Source organism: Barbus barbus, assembly GCF_936440315.1.
Source record: "Barbus barbus genome assembly, chromosome: 13".
In the NCBI taxonomy this organism is placed as follows: domain Eukaryota; kingdom Metazoa; phylum Chordata; class Actinopteri; order Cypriniformes; family Cyprinidae; genus Barbus; species Barbus barbus.
The window spans coordinates 7208415-7227417 of NC_136741.1; the positions used below are offsets into that span (position 1 = coordinate 7208415).

Sequence of the window (19003 nt, forward strand, 5' to 3'; positions counted from 1 at the left end):
GATGGGGTGAAGAGGGGCAGATGGCATAGCAGGCTTTTTCAGTGCATCCGTGCAAGTGAGAAACCGATTGTGTACAAGCTCCAAAAATTTGATAAAGCCTGTATCAAGTATGCAAGAGGAAATCAATTGCCTGAAATTGTTTAACATATTTATTAACACACAAATTTAAATTTGACATTTTTCTCAAAGCACTTTCTTTGCATGCATTATTATAAAAATACATAATTTATTATAAAATAAATGTATAAATTATATTTATTATAATTTATTAAAATATAATCTTTATACTTTTAAAATAATAAAATTGATAATTCTAAATAATTTTTATGTAACTTTTTAATTAGTCTTGTTCGGCATAGATTTGTAATAAAATACATTATTAGAAAATTACTTATTTTCATAAATTTACTTTATATTAAAAGACAATGTAAATTTTCATAAAAATATCATTTATAAATAAAACTAAAATTTTAAGTTTATATATTTTTCTGAAAGCATTGCATACTAATATTAATATTATTATTATTATTATTATTAGTATATGATAAAGATATATGATATAGATATATAATAAAAACATTTAAACGTATAAATTTTTCATTAAATTGTATTTATTTTAGTTTAATTAATTTAAAATATAATGTATATAATGATTTCTAATTTTTGTAATGAATTCTTGTTAATGATATATTTCAAAGCTTTTGTTTGCATAGCTGACATAGTAGAAATGCCATAGAAGTAAACTGAATTTAAACTGACAGCAAGTCATTCTTATGAGTACCATAGTTCAATGTGACAGACCATATGTACCAAAACAAAATAGAACCTGTTTATTTGATAGATTTATTAGTTCTTAAACTCATAAATGTATTGTTTTACAAGGCAGAGGGCAGTGCTGTTATAGTAGTTCAGTGTGTGTGTGTGTGTGTGTGTGTGTGTGTGTGTGTGTGTGTGTGTGTTTGTGAAAAGTTTCGAGAGATTGTGTGTGTGTGAATGGATCCGTCTTTGGCTTAGGGCTAAATGTAGCTGCTTTATATGTACTACAACAACTACAAGTGTGGGCGTGACCAGCAGTTTGTGTTTTGTGTGTGTGTCAGCACCAGCTGGCCTAAAGGAATGTGTGTGTGATGCTTTCCAGTTGACTTCAAGAAGACTGAGAGATCATGAGATCAGAACAAAAGCATCCGCCATTTCACTGCACGACCGCTATGCTTATGAAGACAAGTTAATTCTTCCTTTAACATACACTTCAGAGTGTGACATTTTAGGAGATGTTCGCTTGTCGGACAGCGGTGTGCATGCGCGCGTGTGTGTGTGTCTGTGGACATCAGGTCTCATTTTGCATTGTTTGTGTGGCATTGTTTGGGCAGATGATCTGCTCGGTATATCTGCTGATCTGTGTTGCTGTGGAAGCGAATCTGGTGACTCCTCATTGGACCACAGAACAGCTCACGGACGAAAGGCCGAAGTATCCCAGCATGCAGCTTTCTACCATCTGTCACGGGCTCTTTGTTTGGGTGTGGGTTGAGCTGCTGGTCTCTGGTTACTCATAACACGCAAAGACACACACATACACACACACATACACATATTACAGCTTTAAATCACGTTCCCATCCTTTGAATTTCAACTCTCTGATACTGTGTACCACAAGACTGATGTTTGTTACGGTTGAAAGACGCATTGACTTGATCAATGGCATCTGTCTCCTTGAGTTAGTATAAACTGGACAGTCTGGCTCACGATCAGAGTTGTAGAATTTCCCATTTTGCTCGAATGGACACGGATGCACGGAGCCGTGGAGAAACTCGCAGCTTTTAGCGCTCGGAAATCAATTTTATCAGTCTGACCCTGCCGTCCTGTTTTTCTTAAAGACCTCTAGATTATTCATCCATGTGGCAGGACACACACACACACACATAAAATCTAATACCCTCTCACTCACAACTGAGACGGCTGAAGAAAGAAAGGTGAATCCCACACCTCTTTGTACAGGCCACCGCCCACATATCATTTCTCCTCACCATTCGCCTTCCCCTCCTTGATTTAGAGACTGGTGTTTTTAACACGACGCCGCACATGCTCTCTTTCTCTCTCTCTCTGTGCATCCTGGGACGCTGATGGTGGTGTGACTGCCAGTGTCACCAAGCAACCGTGTCTTGCGACAGGCGAAGCCATCTCATGCTTCAGGAAAGCTGCTCCAGCCAATGGCAACGCAGCACTGCGACCAATCAATGAGTCATAAGGGCCGAGGAGATGGATGCATTTGGACACTCGTTAACCACAATCTCACGCCCTTGTGAAAATAGCATGTATTCCGTGTGCTGTGTACTTACCGGTTGTTGGAATGAGCGTTTATGCCGCTGCAGCTGGGAATAAGCAGCGATATGAGGTCAAAGGTCGCTGTTCCCCTGCCACAGGTCACCGGGAAGGTGACGGGCCTGTGCTGAGCGTGCTCTGGTTGAGGAAAATGGAGTCTTTGTGTCGGTGTGGTTGCTGGCGCGCTCTGATTAGCACTGATCCATGCTGACGACTCTGTTGGCAGATTAGCGTGACTAGCATTGGCCATCTGTTACCACGGGCCATAACAAGTGAGAAGTGTTGGTCATGTGCGCGTTTGGAGACAGATACGAGGCATTATGAGTAACACACACACACACATAGAAACTTAAATTACACTCACACACTCTCCCAAACACAGCAACCTCAGCAGTATATTTCACTGCCTCAGGAGTATATGATTGATTTTCAGGATAAATTAAATAACACACAGCTTTATGTAGTGTCTCTCTCTGGAAGCACGTTCATGGGAATCGAGTTCGCATTTCTCCCGGCTGGCTCGAGAACCGAAGGTGTCGTCCATATTGCACGGACTAAACGTATCCCACAAAGCACCCGGATCGCGATTAGCATATGATTCACTCATTCGCAGGATCCAGGACCTGCTGTTTTTTCCAACATTCTCATTGGCCGCGTGCACCAAGTCAAATTAATTATGCTGCTCACGGAGATTATGATGCCTGCCTTCCAGTGCCACAGTGGAAGATGGCTAATTAGCTATAAAATCAGACTAATTCTGATGCTAAAGCTGTTTTAATTTCTGATAATTGAGTCAGGATTGGATCCTTAAATACCCTGGCATACCATTATTGCAGTAATCATGGTTGTTGTTATGAATTATTTTAAGACCCTCGTCTGTTAACGTTGATGTTTAAGGTAATCATGCTAAGTGAATAGCTGTAGAGAGGTAGATGATATAACCTATATACAGTACCATTCAAAAGTTTGGGGTCTGTAAGATCTTTTTTTTAAGAACTTGATGCATTTATTCAGCAAGGATACACTGAATTGATCAAAAGTGACAGTCAAGGCATTTATAATGCTACAAAAGATTTATTCTTTTAAACTGCTGTTTTGTTCAAACTTTCTATTAATCAAAGAATCCTGAAAACTTTCATCATGGTTTCCATAAAGATATTAAAAATCACAACTGTCTTCAGCAATGTTTATAATAAGAAATACTTGAGCAGCAAATCAGCATATTAGAATAATTTTGGAAGATGCTGAAGACTGAAGTAATGTCCGCTGAAAATTCAAGTTGCATCACGAGAATAAATTCCATTTTAAAAATGATCATAAATAAATAAAATATATATGAAAAATAATTTAAACTGCAATGATTTTTCTACTTTCTGCTGAAAATTCTATTCCATCACAGGAATAAATTAGTTTAATATATTAAAATAGAAAATATTTTAAATTGTAATATTATTTCATTATTGTTTTACTATATTTTTTTATCAAATAAATGCAGCCTTGATGAGCATAAGAGACTTTCAAAAACATTACAAACTCCAAACTTTTTAACAGTAGTGTATAATTATAAATGTAACATTATTTAATTCAGACATATTACACACAATTATATGATTTACTTTAAACATAATTTAAAATGAATTTATATTGTATATCTTATATGTGAGACATGGTTGTGCATTTTAGAAAACCTCCCCTTAGTCTTTCACATTTTCTGTATGTGTTTCTGTAAATGAAGTGACTTGCAAATTTCTTTTCACTATTTTATTACTGTGTCTGTGTTAGAATGTGTTATCTGATTGAATGTTCATTTGTGATTTACTTCTCAGCAATTTCACCAAGATATATTCAAGCACTGTGTATAATTCAGTTGTTGTTTGGGCGGTTATTTAGGGCTGAATTTCAAGCTAGCATTCATTTAGCGTAACCTGCCATGAACTTAAATTGGCAGGGTCATGACCTGGTGACCTTTGACCTTTGGAGACAGGGTATGAGTGAGGGGAAAATGGTTAGAAAGCGGAGAGAGGGATGATACGAAAGATGAGGAAGCGAAGAACAGGTGGAGCGAAAGAAGGGGGGGTTAACAACTGCAGTGGCAGACTTTGGCCTCTGCTGCTGTTTACTCCAATATTCAGACACTTTCATTGTGTGTGTGTGTGTGTGTGTGTGTGTGTGTGTGTGTGTTAGTTTCGGCAGTGCTCTCAGGCGAGGGCTGTTAGTTGATATTCCATGGACACTTCCATCTCTGAGATCTAATCGCTGTGTGTATGCATGTGTGTGTGTGTGTGTAGCACAGACATACAAGAAGGAGAGCCACTCAGGGGACAGGCCATAAGTGTTTATATATAATGACAGAATAACAAAGCTATGTGTGCTACACCGTGGCGCGCTCTGCCACTTCCCCCATCAAAATCTCATCATGACATTAGCATCCATGCGGACTTCAAGATTTCCAAACACATAAAACGTTTAACTTGTCTTCAGCAGTCAGGTTTTTTCTGCTTGAATCACACGCTAACAGCTGCTAATTGAATTTTCATGCGTTTAAAGTACGTACAGATATGGTATGTTTTGAGGAGGGAAAAAATAAATTCAAGAAGGCTTGTGGGGTTTTGTGTGTGTATATGTTGGCTGCGTGCGACTGTCTTTAATATGCGTCTCTCCAAACTGTGAAATCTCCACAGAAACAGTTAAAGGCATAATTTGCCTGTTAAGCACATCAAGTGTGAGAACGCTTGTTTTACGCTGTGTAAAAATGGCTGTGAATAGTCTTGTAAATCAGTGCGCTGCTCACTTTGTTTGTGTGTGTGCGAAAGTGTGTGAGCCCGTGTCAGTCTCTCTTTTATCCTATTGAAGGGGGTCTCGACAGTGAATGAAAGGTTAACGTGACAAGCCGAACAAACCCTCTGCCCAAACGGGACGTTAATGTGTGGTCCTGTAGAAATATGCTCGTGCGGTTGGTTCGTCTTGCGAGCAGACGTGTGTGTGTGTGTGTGTGAAGGAGACTGACTGGAGACTGACTGTTAAATAGAAATATTGTTCATGACAAGTGAAATGTGAAAGGAAGAGTGGCAGGCCGTGTGTGCGTGCAAGAGCTTGCTCTAATTATCGATTGGGTTGTGCTTGACAGGTATGGAGTCTGGAGAACGGCTGGCCTCGCCTTCTTCCACCATGGCCTCCATCCACACCGCCACCTCTGCGTCAACATCTTCCTCCTCTTCCTCTTCCTCATCCACAGCAGCCTCCAATACCAAGAGCAGCCTGAACCATGGAGCCACGGCCTCGCTCGGCGCATGCGGTAAGAACTCGTGCACACACACACACACACACGCTCTTTCATGCCCTGACGCAAGGGTTGCTTATTGTTACAGTGTGAAAAGTGCTCAGTCAAAACTCACACACAATCACACGCCAGCACATTTCCACACACACACACACACACCACCGAGTGTCACACAGGCACGCTTTGAGCCCGTCTCCAAGTTTAGACTGCGTGGTTGGCGGAAGATTGGAGACTGATGTCATCAGGGACCTCTCTTCCTGTCTGATGAAGCATCTTTTTTTCCCCTCTGAGTGACATGTGATAAAGCGCAAATCTTCTCTGCTGATTGAGTCTTGTCTGATAAGGCACAAGTGTTCACTTTCTCAGGTTCTGTTCTGTTAAAGGGATAGTTCTGCCAAAAGTGAAAGTTCTGTCATCATGTACTGTTCCTCATGTCGTTCCAAGCTCAAATTTATTTTTTTCTGGGGAACACAAAAGGTGATTTTTTGCAGAGAGTCCAGACTAATCTTTTTTTGTAATTAGAGCTGGGGCTGTCAAGAGCCAAACAATATATAAATAACAACATAAAAGCACCTTAAAGGTAGTGCACATGACTCTATATTAAAATATTTGCTTGATGTGTAATCTCAAGCAAGTACGGTTGCTATCCCTTTAAGTCATTTAAAGCCATACAATAGCTTTATGTGAGCAAGATGTGTGTTGATTTGACATCAGTGATATATTTGATGCTATTATGTAATCATATTTAAACTTGATATAATCATGAATGAGATTTGAGAGTTATGGCGGTGGGGAAGATTTTCAGCAGTTAATGACTTTAAAATATGCATGAACTACCCCTTGAAAGTTAGTGTTACGCAGTAGCATCACTGTAAATAGCGAATCTATTAGTTTAACAACATTTCTTTGTAACAGAGTGATACTACTTTTTAAATTAATTTGCTTTGCATTAGAAGAACTGTTTTAGCAAGCTAGCAAAACTACCGCGTTACATTTTATTCCTGACAATATTTAAGAAATTAAGTCACATATCTGGTGGCTGTTTTTTTTTTATCAGAACTAGCGATGGCTAATTTTCAAATCAATCACTCTTTTCAATGAATCGTTGAACAGCTTAAGAAAATCGATTACTTGTGGAGCTTGAAACCCTTGTGTTTCACCGAAGAAAGAAAACACAGGTTTGAAATTATATTAGGGTAGGTAAAAAAAGGATTTTTGGATGAACTGAATCGCTTTTCCAACTGTCCATAGTCTTTCTATCTGATAAAGCATCTCTTCTCCCTCTCTCTTGTGTTTTGTTCATTCTGTGGCGCAGTCAGGGCTGAAGAAAGCCACCGACTTGCTCCTGTCATAATTACCGACTTATTGTTCAGTATGTGAAAACACCGTCCAGGATTTAGCACTCACAGTTTTGGCTGCAAATTGAAAAGCTGCTGCATTAATGAATCTCAACCAATTAACTAGGCCTTTGTTAATACTGCTGTCATCTCACTCTCCACCCCCCTTCACATAAACACACGCGCACACGTGAACGCACAGGCACAATAACACAGCTTTCCCTCCATCCTTCCTGACACTCTTAAATATCCTCCTCTCCTCTATAAACTCTGAAGTTTGTAAGGCTCCACTGACTCTTTCCTGTTTGTAATTCGCTCTGTCTGCTCTGGTTTCGTTTTTTGGCCCTGTGTCGTTTTCTGACGAGACTCTCATTAACAGTTGATAGCTTTCCACTCTTCTACTTCCTCACCAGCCCCGACAAGGGGAGTCGCGGTGAAGGGAGACCCTTTGTTTTTGCTATTTTTCCCTTCAGAGTTTGGGATTTTTGAATATGTAATTCCAGCTCCGGCTCGTCTCTCTTGAAATTCAAGTACCCAGCAAAATTCGGGTTCAAGTACTCACCAACTCTTTGTTGTTCTGTTTTCACTGAAATAAAATATAAAGCTCTGGTTTTAGTCAGAGCCATGGCTTAGTGGTTACTGCAGATACTTCTGACAAGTTGAGCCATGGTGCTCATGTGGATAATGTAGGTTCAATTCTGGCTTCTAACTTGCACTAAATCCATTCGAATTGTCATTATATCTCTCTATTGTACAGTAGTTAGCTTCCACTTAGAAAAAGTGGCATTCCATGTAGGGATGGGTCATGATGCAGGACTAGTTGACTAGTCATCTAACAGCTGACTATTCAGTTGGTGGTGCTGGTGTTATTTTTATATATATATATATATATAATTTTTCAATTTTGATATTTTTAGTACCAACAATGCTTTAAACCATGCTATAAGCCTAAAACTCATTTCTTTTAGAAGTTTAGTCTTTAAATTTAACGCATCACTGCTTCAGCCAAACATGGATTCAAATATTTTTGTTGCTATTTTTGATCATCTTGCAGTAATCTCATTGTGTTTTTTTTTTTTTAAGACAGTGTGTCTCAACAAAAATAAGTAATTTTTTTCTGCTTCACTGATGAACCTGAAACCGGCCTTATTATTCTGGGCATTCTGAAGACCAGTTAGCCAGCTAGTTTCAAGTTTTCAAATTCCAAGAGTGCTGAGCTTCATAAAATAGGACTGGGACAGTTTGCATCACTCCACTTGTCTGTGATTGCTACATTGAATTCCATCACTTGATCCTGCTTTGTCCTCTTTTGGGACTATTTTTGTTGGCTGTGCAAAAATAAAATAGCTGGCCATATTGTGTCTGGTACTTTTTGTTTATAGAACAGTTTTATCTAAAACAATATTTCAGAAGCAAGAGTGCTGTATTACTGAATATCACTATGGCTGTGATTACCTGTAATATTCTGTACAATATGCATTCCTGCTCATGTGATATAAAATGGGAAGAAATCCAAAAACAAAGAATGATCCATTTAAAAAACAAAAAAACCGTGATTTACTTGGGTTAAACAGACAAGAGGACCTTGGTAATTCAGTCCTAGTTGAGCTGATTAACGTTCAGAATGAGACTATCCCTCGACAGGTTCTCACAGCGCTATCATTACCGCTTTAAACGCAATTAACACTTTGTCCCACTAAATCACCGGCCCACAAGCGTGCCAGAGCGATAGATGATGTTCAGGTCGAGAACGAGGTGCATCTGGGCTTAAACAGAGAATATTTTAACCTCTCGCAGAACAAACGGTGGCCACATGTTCGCACTTTTTCTCGCCGTCCCCCTCAGACACACAGACAATTAAGTCGGCTGTCAGATCTGTCTGTAGAAATGTGATTGATGCAAACGGAGGGCACATTAATCGGCTTCCGCCGCATCCCACATAAGAGAGCGAACGAGGAGACAGGTGGGGGAGGACAGTGCCGCTTTTCAAGATGGCTCGGTTTGTCAGAAGATGGAGAACATGGGAAGGTGTGTTGGTGGGGGGGGGTGGGGGACAAGCAAAGAAAGGGAAAGACGGTGAGAGAGAACGAAGGAGAAAGATAAAATAAGAAGGATATCAGGTAATCCGGTAATTCTGCTCTGCTCCTCTCAGAGGCTGATTTAATTATTGCCGGCTGAAAGCGCATTAATATGAAACTGGCGTTTCTGCCACTGTGTGTGTTTGTGTGTGTGTATGTGTGCCAGCAGGAGCAGATGATGGTCTTTGGGGGAATATTTCCTCTCATTTATCTTCACATCCGCCTCTCTCCTTCTCAAGCTCCTTCTTTTCGCCCTTTTTTTCCTTCTTTCGTTGCCACTATATCAGGACAAACCCACGAAACACACTGAGATATGTGTGTGTGAGAGTTAAAAAGGACAGGCCTTAAGCTCGGGAACTGAAAGCTGTCTGTCGTATTCTTTCTTCTCTTTTCCATTTTAGAGCCTAATTAAAAGAAGACACATCATGCAAAACAGGATTTTCCTGCTCTTTTGAAATAAGAGTTAACTGGCTGTGTGCAAAAACAAAAATACAGTGTGACCAGTATAGTCCGATTCAAAAACAAACAACTCTTTGAACCAGTTCTTTTAATGAATCTGGCAAAAAAGAATCACAGATTAACAAGTTGCTGTAATAAATACCAATGTGATAAATAAAACATTAAAATGTGTCTCACACACAGTGGGGATTTTACTGATTTATCTAGTCTCACATGCAGGAAAACTTTCATCACTTACAAATGATACTTTACATTTGTAGTTTTCAATTGATTCTGGGTGAATATTGCACATCATCCAGAATTGAAACATGCCCTTGCTGTTTTACTGAGTGAGAAACTGCTCACTATACAATTCAGATGGAATCACCAATTCAATTGAACACGTTCAAACCCATTATTCACAAAACTAGCGTCACTAGTACTGATTCTAAATGGCTGTCAGAAAATAGCAGACATGTGACATGCTTAAATATTATCAGTCAAATGTAACATACTCTCTGTTAATGTGTGTACCTTGCTTCAAAATCAATAAAATAACGTCACTATGTTTTTTGGTGGCAACGCTACTGCGCAACTCTGGCTTTTCAAGGAATAGTAACCCAAACTGTCATTGTTTACTCACCCTCATGTCTTTTTTGCTTCTGTGGAAGATAAAAGGAGAAGTTTTGAGAAATGCTTACACTGGTGACCAGCGTTGTGTGAAGATGAAATGACGACAAAGAATCATAAATGCAGCTGACATGAGTTGGCACTGTGGGTGCACTATATTCCAAGTCTTAAGGTGCCGTCACAAAATTGTGCGGGCAAGAAATGGTCCATTTGTCTGTTGTCAAACGTGTTGTATGAAGCACAGCTCACACAGAAGTTACTTTCAAAACAAGCAGCTTTCTGTTTATAACGCAAAATTCCCAATTGCGTGAATTCCTAATGAAATGACTGGATTTCGTCCTCGAATATTAACAGAACAACAGTAAATATGACTGAAGGAACAGACTGAAATTTATATATAATGGAGAATGTGGGTTTTGACAGACAAGAAAGTAGTTTTTTAAAGGTACAATAATAAAAACAGCTAGTTTTTAAGGGTCAGAGAGAGTGGAAAATAGCCATGTAAGACTAAATTATGACTGTTTTCTTGGACTTTTTTAAATGGACAAACATTCGAAGTGGACTCCAGGGAAAAATGCTGCAAAAAATCTGCATTCAGCAGACAGTTCCTACAGTCTTCAAACATAAACAACAGCAAAGGGAAGTCAAGGCCCTCTCCTCCTCTCTGTCCCTCCTGGAGTTATAGCTATCTGCAAAAATCCTGCATTTCCCATCATCACTTTTCTGTGTGTGTGTGCGCGAGAGAGCTGGCGCGGTGCTGCGCTGGCGGAACGGTGCGCTCAAGCCTTTCTTTTCTGTGCTCCCTAATGGAAATTGAATTTGCATGAAATATGCGGCTTAGAAATTACATGCGACTCCTGAAGGAGACAATGGGCAGCATCAGCGCTGCCAGAGGAGATCGATCCCAGAAAGGATGCAATCTGGATGATGATGACGACAACGATGATTAATACGAGGAGCTCTGTGTTTACATGTATACCGAGAGCCTATACAATGTCAAACAAGAGATTGAAGTGATTTATCGAACTCAGAGAGGGTGTTGTGATATCTTGTAGAATATTGTGGAAATGCAGGAGCGCTTTGGGCGTCTTCTCTCCCACTTCTTCCTTGTTCTGTCATGCGGAGACTTTCATTTGGTCTGATCATAGTTATTAATCAAATACTGTCAGAAAGCCTGTGATTACATTAACATTAACAGCCATCAAACTATCTCTCATTGAGTCTCTCACACATTTACTTAGCGGCCTAAATGAAGACATAACATAGACTGTTGTGCTTTTTATAAATATATAATTTTAATGCATTATTTAATTATACATACAATAGACTATCCCTACCCCTAACAGAAAACTTTCAGTATTTTAGCTTAAAAAAAGAGATTGACTCATTTTATAAGATGTCCCCAAATTAACCCAAGGGGAGGTTTCGCCATGTTTAGCTAACTTCTGGGGACATGCAGGGAAACTCCTCCATGTCTGCTCTTGTGTATATTACAGACAAACAATACAAATCAGAAACTGCTCATGCTGTTTCCTTTATTGGACGTGCAAACATAAACGTCTCTGGCCTTTGTGGCTGAAAATGCAGCTTCATGAGCATTGCTCATAGTCATTTCCAGATATGTGGCTTCAGGGGCTAATGCAGCACTACGAGTCTATAGGCATACACACACAGAAACCTATACAACATCCTGAACCTCTCTTTGATACACACACAAGCCCACACACCTCGTCAAAATGCTTTAAACACTCAAGCTCTCACTGAACTCAACACTCACTCTCATTCTCATACAAATAACTTTCCTCTATATACCTAGAGTGTCACTAGAGGCAGAGAGATTTATATTCTTACTACATTCAATGCAAAAAATAAAAATCTTAACCAGTTTTTTTTTACCAGTTTATTTTAGAAGCAAACCTTGGTACGATATTAATACTTACTGTAGGTTATATAGAATATAATTAGTTTTTTGTTTATTTTTCCCACAGTGTGCCAAATCTTTTTTTTATTTTGCATTAACTTTTTAAAATATTCTGGTTTGTATGATTACCTAATGCTAAAGGTGTAGTGGTTTTGTGTGTGCTTGATGGGGCAGGTCCTCTGTTTGGGATGACGGGCAGTGACCAGCCCTTCAGTGTCAGCTCAGTGACCTCTGTGCCCAGCGCGTATCCGCTCATGGCCCACCCAGCCTTTGGTCTGCTATCACCGGCGACGGCCCGCCCAGAGTTTGGGGGTCTAGGAGGACTGGGGGTCTCTGCTGCCCTCGCAGCTCACCCACAACTAGGAGCCTTCACAGGTATGTGTGTGAACAAAAGCCTGATGACACAAACTCCTATGTAACCAAATTATATAATATAATATAAAACCATAACCAGTATAACCATAATTCTGTAATAGCAACAACAACAATAAACCATAGTATAACCATAATACATAATTGTATTATTATTATGAATAATAACAACAATGTGTATTGCTGTTTATTAATCACTGAAGCCCTGATGATACCAAGTCGTATATACCTAAATTACATAAAAGTATAATATTCATAAACAAATATTAAGTAAAAATATTATATGAGAATAATAAAATAATTAAGAATAAGAATAATGCTTACAATGTTTGTGGGTGTTTATTCATGACTGAAGGCCTGATAACACAAAGTCTTTTCAGAAAATTTTAACTAAACCGATCAATACATATGGATTTGTTTTACGGTCTGTTTATGCGTCAAAGTGGTAGTTGCATATACGTAGATGGAGGGACAGAAATCTCTCAGATTTCATTAAAATATCTTCATTTGTCTATCCATTTAACTATAAAACGATCCCTTTAAGTAATAGTTTTATTATAATACTATATAACAGTATAACCATAATTCTATAATAATAAGAATATCATCAAATATTTATTTCAGTTCGGTCTCATTAAGATTGTCTGCCGTAAAATGATGAGGTAATTTACTCTTTCCTTTCTCAGAATGGTGGAGAGCAGCAGAAGCACATGGACGGAGTCCTCCAGCCTTCTTTACGCCTTTTCTAGGTCTGCCGCCCATGTTTGCCCCGCCACTTCACAACCACGAGGCCAATCCTTACACATCCAAAACACCCAGCAAGAGCAGTCAGGCCTCCAAAGGTATTACTCTGTAAACCCCTAGTCTACATCTGAAATGTATGCTATCCCTTGGAGGCAGACTTAAAGTTAAACAAAAGTAATGCAGCAGTAATGTAGCCTTCAGGCTGGTGTACTCACAGTAATCATCGCCTTGAGCAGTCGCCTCTAGTGCTGAATTCATAAGGAGATCTTGAGCAGCTTAAACTCCAGAAATCCATGACGGAGGCTATTTGACTTAGTGTATATGTTGATGGAAATCTTTATTTGTTTCTGTAACTTGTAGCAGTAATTTGCATCGTTTAAAAGCATCTGATTGGTTCATGTGAACTCTTTTGTGCGCAGGTGTGAACGGAGCTGTGAATGGTCGTTCACTGTCTCCATCTGCAGCTAAAGGAACGGTTTCGGCTTCTGCCTCCCCCTCCCCCGCGCTCCGGCCCCCTGAACACAGCCGGACACTCAACGCCAAAGCCCGCGACCGCAAGGCCAGTCACCATAGCAACAGCACAGGGGAGCTTCAGGAGAAACCCTCACAGAAACCTAAAGAGAAGGTACAACATCATGACATACGAGGGACAGACATGCAGTTTGCAGTCTAAACGCACAAACACTTCTTATACACTAGCAAATATTTAACTGTTTGTTGAATTCAGTAAAATTGACTCATGATTGACATCTGTGCTAACCCATGCAGAAAGCCCGAAAGAAGCACGTAGAGGGGTCTGGCGTAAGCGAGAGTGAATCTGGATCATCGCTGGATACTGACAGCGACGGCGTGAGCAGCAGCGATATCGATGATCTTGGAGAGGAAGAAGATGATGATGATGATGAAGACGAAGATGAGCAGAGTAAAGACAGTGAGGAGTCGGACTCAGAAAAGGAACGGCAGAAAAAAAAGAAAATTAAAGTAAGATGCTGCTCATATTAGCTTAGTACTGTTTCTGGGAAGGAAACCAAAAGATTGTAGGTTCGAACCTTACCATTGCACCACTGATCCACTGAGTAAACCACTTAAACCCAGATTGCTCCAGTGCATTGGAAGTCACTTTCGAAAAAAGTAACATAAGAGGTCAGTCAAAAATATTTAGGCCTAAATTTAAGGTTTTTGGATTTGAATTGAATGTAAAATTTGAATTACATGATTGTAACATAAACCCAATAAACATAATGTAATGCATATTTGTCAGTCATGCATAAATAAAATTTTAAATAAACCAGGGAACAGTTCAATAATATTACTAACAAACAGAATGAGTTTTACATAATATATTTATCATCAATAAATCAAATTAGTTTCAGTCTCAAACATTTTAACTAAATGAAATATCCCATAGATGGCCATATTTTAACCACATTTAATAATTATAATAATTTGACTAAATATATTTAATTGTTTCCACAGTGGACAGGTTTATGCTTATTCTAAGTAAACTGAATAAATGCATTTAAAAAAATTTAATTAATGTATTTAAATAAATTGTCATGATTTTATTTGAGTGCAGAAATCTTACTTTGTTTCTTACTCATTTCATTTACGTATGACTGACAAATATGCATCACATTATGTTTATTTATTTTTTTAATTTCAATGGAATTAAAATGCACTAATCTTAAAATAAGGCCTAAATATTTTTTGAGTGTCTTAAAGTTAGAGTAACAAAAACAAACTGTTTAATGCTGAGGTTCAGTGAGAGTGAACGTTGACTGGTTTTAGTGTAAAAAAAAAAAAAACCTTTACTCAACAAATTAACTTCTCTCTGTCTTGTTTGCTCAGATTGTGACGTCAAACTCTGGGCTCAGTAAGAAGGAAAAGACCAGGCTGTTGGCAGCCAAAGACTTCCACGGAGGCCTGCCGGGCAGTGCACCTTTAGAGCCCTCTCTTCCAGTGCACCTGCATCGCTCTCCACCTCGTCCAGGCCTGTCTCAACCCCCTCTGCTGTCTCTATCGGGCAGCAGAGCCAGGGAAAGACCCCTCCACACCAGCGTCATCCAGTCCACAGGCCTGGCTGCAGCCGCTAAACCGTTAGCACTAATCGCACAGTCACGCCGAGACGTTTCTCCCAAACATTCTCCACAGCATCGCACCTCCTCTCCAAAAACCACATCAGCCACTACCAAGCCCCTTACTTCCGCACCTCAGCCCCTCCCACTCTCATTATGCTCCTCCCCCAAACCACTCTCAGTCCCCTCCCCTTCAAAACCCCTACCCCTGTCTTCTTCCCCCAAACCGCCCCCTCTCACCCCTTCCCTCAAAGCGCAATCTCAAGCTTCCTCCCAGAAGTCCCAATCTCCAGTGCTGGACGCTCTGACCAGCAGGAAGTTTCTGGAAAGTTCTCTGGCACAAGTCACTGCTGACTACAGACTGAAACAGGTGAGTAGACAGTCTTCCACGGTCTGGCAGGAGAAATGTGAGACTGTTCATCCTTCAAGTCCATACATTAATCCCGCTTTTCCCTCAAGGCCGGTGTCCACATTTTCATTTTCCAGCAGCAAACCAGCTAAAGCAAATTCTCCACAGTTTGTGTCCATATCTTTTAATCCAATTTAGGATTATCGCTTTTAGGGTGCTGTTGGTATTCAGGACGTGTCTCTCCTTATTGACCAGCCTATTTGAAAAGGTCAGAGTAACGGAGAGGGAGAATGTGAGGGGGAGAGAGAATTATTTGTGTGTGCGTGTGTGTGTGTTTGTGTTTGTTAGTGTGTTGAAGACAGAAATGCAGAGAGAAGGACAGAAAGGACAGCTCCATTCTCTTATCAGTAGGACTGGCTTCCCTACTGCGTGGCTTTAGTTGGTAAATGAAAGTGACAATATGCATCGCTTTATTAGAATTACTGAAGCTAAACCAACAGGCAATTAACTCCTTGACTTCTTAAGGTTCCAGATTTCAGCAAATGAGTGTAATAAATGTGCCTTTTCCTCACCTCTTCTTTTGTTGCCTTGAAATTGCTGTTGAAGAGGTTAATATATTTTTCTTCTACTTGTAATTAACCAGAGTGGTTTTATTATTATGTTACAGTGAGGAACAGTTTCATAACATTTAGATTTTATTAGTGGCGCTTACTAAGGCAACTAACAATGTTACTCTTGCTCATACATGAGGATATGGTGTTTATGTTGTCTGAATGCTTCCTGAAAACATGTGGCTTGTTGAGGTGCTATTACTTTCTTAAGTGATCAGATTTTCTTCCAGCGGTTAATAAAACGGCATGAAATTAAAGTTTACCAAATCTTTTTTCCTAAATGCATGATTTTAATAATTGATCTTACTATGAATGATTGTATACAATTTTTTTTTTTTACTTCAAAATTTAACAAAAGGTCACAAGACAAATCTTCTGTGAAATCGCAGACTTCTCTCTCTCAACTCCTAGCTTGTATTGCTATCTGCCTCCATCCAATCAACAACTGATGGATTGAAGTTCCCCGGCCTACTTTTTTCTTTTGAAAATCTGTTTCACTTTGAGTCCACAATATGAAATAAAACTTGATCTGTTGTTGCTCCTGTTACATACTTAAGGAGTTTATTACAATGCTTCAGAACTTCATAGACACTTGGAGGTGAGCAATACCGGTCCATTTAGAATTCCCTAGCAACCTCATAAAACAAAAATGAAGTTTCGGTTTATTATTCTAATACATTCATGGTCATGAGTCTGGAAACTATAATGGTACTATGAAGATTTCAAGTGTTTGTGCTGAGCGGTTGAAGGCAGGCAGTGTTCTGATTCTGATTCTGTTTGAGCATTCCTTATTTCTTAATGAATGTTGTGGAGCTGATAGAGTCATGGCCGTGCTGTTGTTCTCTCTTTTAGTGAGTCAGAGCAGCATTATGCTCACTCACACTCTTTCTCCACCGGCACTTAGGCCACATGACAACCAGTGCAATTACCACATCTCCACCCCTCCCTCTCTGCTGTTTTTCCCCTCTCTCTTTGTTTATCAGTCAATTTGTTGTTTCTTGCTCATCTCGTCTTTGTTCTCAGTATACATATCTCACTTTCTCTGAAGATGTGCTTTGTTCAAGGAAATCATGTCCCAAAGTTTCACTTTGTTTCAAACACAGTGCAGCTGTAATATTGATTATGAGAAATAGATACATAGATTAATAGTATAAGGGTGGAAAGGAAAGGGAAGTGGTGTGTGGCCAAGTATGGCGACCCATACTCGGAATTTGTGCTCTGCATTTAACCCATCCAAGTGTACACACAGTAGTGAACATACACCCGGAGCAGAGATAGATAGATAGATAGATAGATAGATAGATAGATAGATAGATAGATAGATAGATAGATAGATAGATAGATAGATAGATAGATAGATAGATAGATAGATAGATAGATAGAAAAATAAATAAATATAAAATAAATAAAAAATGTGTTTTATTCACTTATATATCAGATGTACCCATACTCCCATTTGGAATGTTGATTTAAAAAAAGTTTTAAAAATGTGATTCCAACAATATTGTTCCTCTGTGTCGTTATCATTATAGATGAGGTGTGCAGTTCACTATTCTCATAAAATTAAATGTGCTAAAACTTTATATTTATAGCTTTATATTTATAGGCACTTTAAAATAGAGGCATTTCAGCATCATTAGTCCAGTCTTCAGTGTCACTTGATTCGTCAGAAATCACTCTAATATGCTGATGTTGAAATTTGTGCAAAGCTGTGTTTTTTCATATATTTGTGGAGACTGTGATGCTCTACCGTTTGCAGTAAGAACATTTATAATATTACAAAAGATTTTACTGTTCTTTTTGAACTTCCTATTAATCAAAGAAACGAAAATATTATCCAGCAAAAACTTTTTCAGCTTTGATAATAAAAACCATTATTAATAATTTAGCAGCAATAATCACTGAGCATCAAATCTGTATATTTGAAGGATTTCTGTGACACTGCAGATGAAGTAATGGCTGCTGAATATTCAGCTTTGCCATCACAGGCATGATTTACATTTAAAATGATAAAAAATATTTAAATTGTAATATTTTACATTTTTCACTTTAATATTTTTTTTATCATATAACTGAAATAAAGAACAAATACATGTGCATATTCACCTGCTGTCCAGTGAAAATATTGCACTTGAACCTGTTCTATTAATGTAACTTTGAAACTTGTGTGCAGCTTTTTAGTAAATGAGACTGGATGTGATATAGACTTGTTTTAGTTTCTTTCCATCATCATTCTCTTTGTTTTTCCTTCTGCAGTCTTTCCTGTCCCAGGACCAGACGTTTCCTCTCCAGTTAAAGAAACAGCAGGACCCATATAAGATAAAAAAGAAGGCGGGGGCACTCACGTCCTCTTCCTCACCTTCATCCTCCGCGCTCCCTCTTAAGCTCAGCTCTGAAGCGTCAGGTAGGACCAAGCCCCCTGCAGCGCAAAGTGTGTCCTCCTCCAGTCTGCCTTTCTCTCATGGCCTGCTGGGTCTGGGCCAGCCTAACGGAATCATCCTGAGCACCCAGGATGTGCCGTTGGCCCTCACCACCAAACCTCGCTCAGACGTGCCTGTCAACCTCAGTACAGGAGGCCGTAAGAGCCCCGCCTCCGCGTCTCCCACTCCTAACCGCACCCGTGAGCCCCGGAAGAGCAAGACTCCCAAAGCGTTAGAAGCCTGGAGGGGTTTATCCCAGAACCACCTGGTGCAGTCTCTGGTGGACCTGTTTCAACACAGCGGAGCTGAACAAAAGCTGCCCAGCAGCAAAGACTCAGATGACTCTGCTGAGGACGAAGACGATGAGGATGATGATGTGGAGGATGAAGAGGATGATGATGAAGAGGATTCAGATGACAGTCTCTCAGG

The 19003-nt window shown here is 39.4% G+C and overlaps 1 protein-coding gene across 12 annotated transcripts in view; it reads left to right on the plus strand.

The window, feature by feature from the left end:
* LOC306879471 (bromodomain adjacent to zinc finger domain protein 2B-like) overlaps positions 1–19003 on the plus strand; it is an 81841-nt gene that overhangs the window by 37588 nt on the left and 25250 nt on the right. For all 12 annotated transcript variants that reach the window (XM_079432434.1, XM_079432445.1, XM_079432440.1 and 9 more), the window contains exons 3-9: positions 5447–5614; positions 12178–12378; positions 13062–13217; positions 13539–13744; positions 13888–14100; positions 14968–15564; positions 18411–19002. In XM_079432434.1, coding sequence (XP_079288560.1) covers positions 5449–5614; positions 12178–12378; positions 13062–13217; positions 13539–13744; positions 13888–14100; positions 14968–15564; positions 18411–19002 — 2131 coding nt within the window. In that variant the 5' untranslated portion in view covers positions 5447–5448. The remainder of the gene's footprint in view (positions 1–5446; positions 5615–12177; positions 12379–13061; positions 13218–13538; positions 13745–13887; positions 14101–14967; positions 15565–18410; position 19003) is intronic.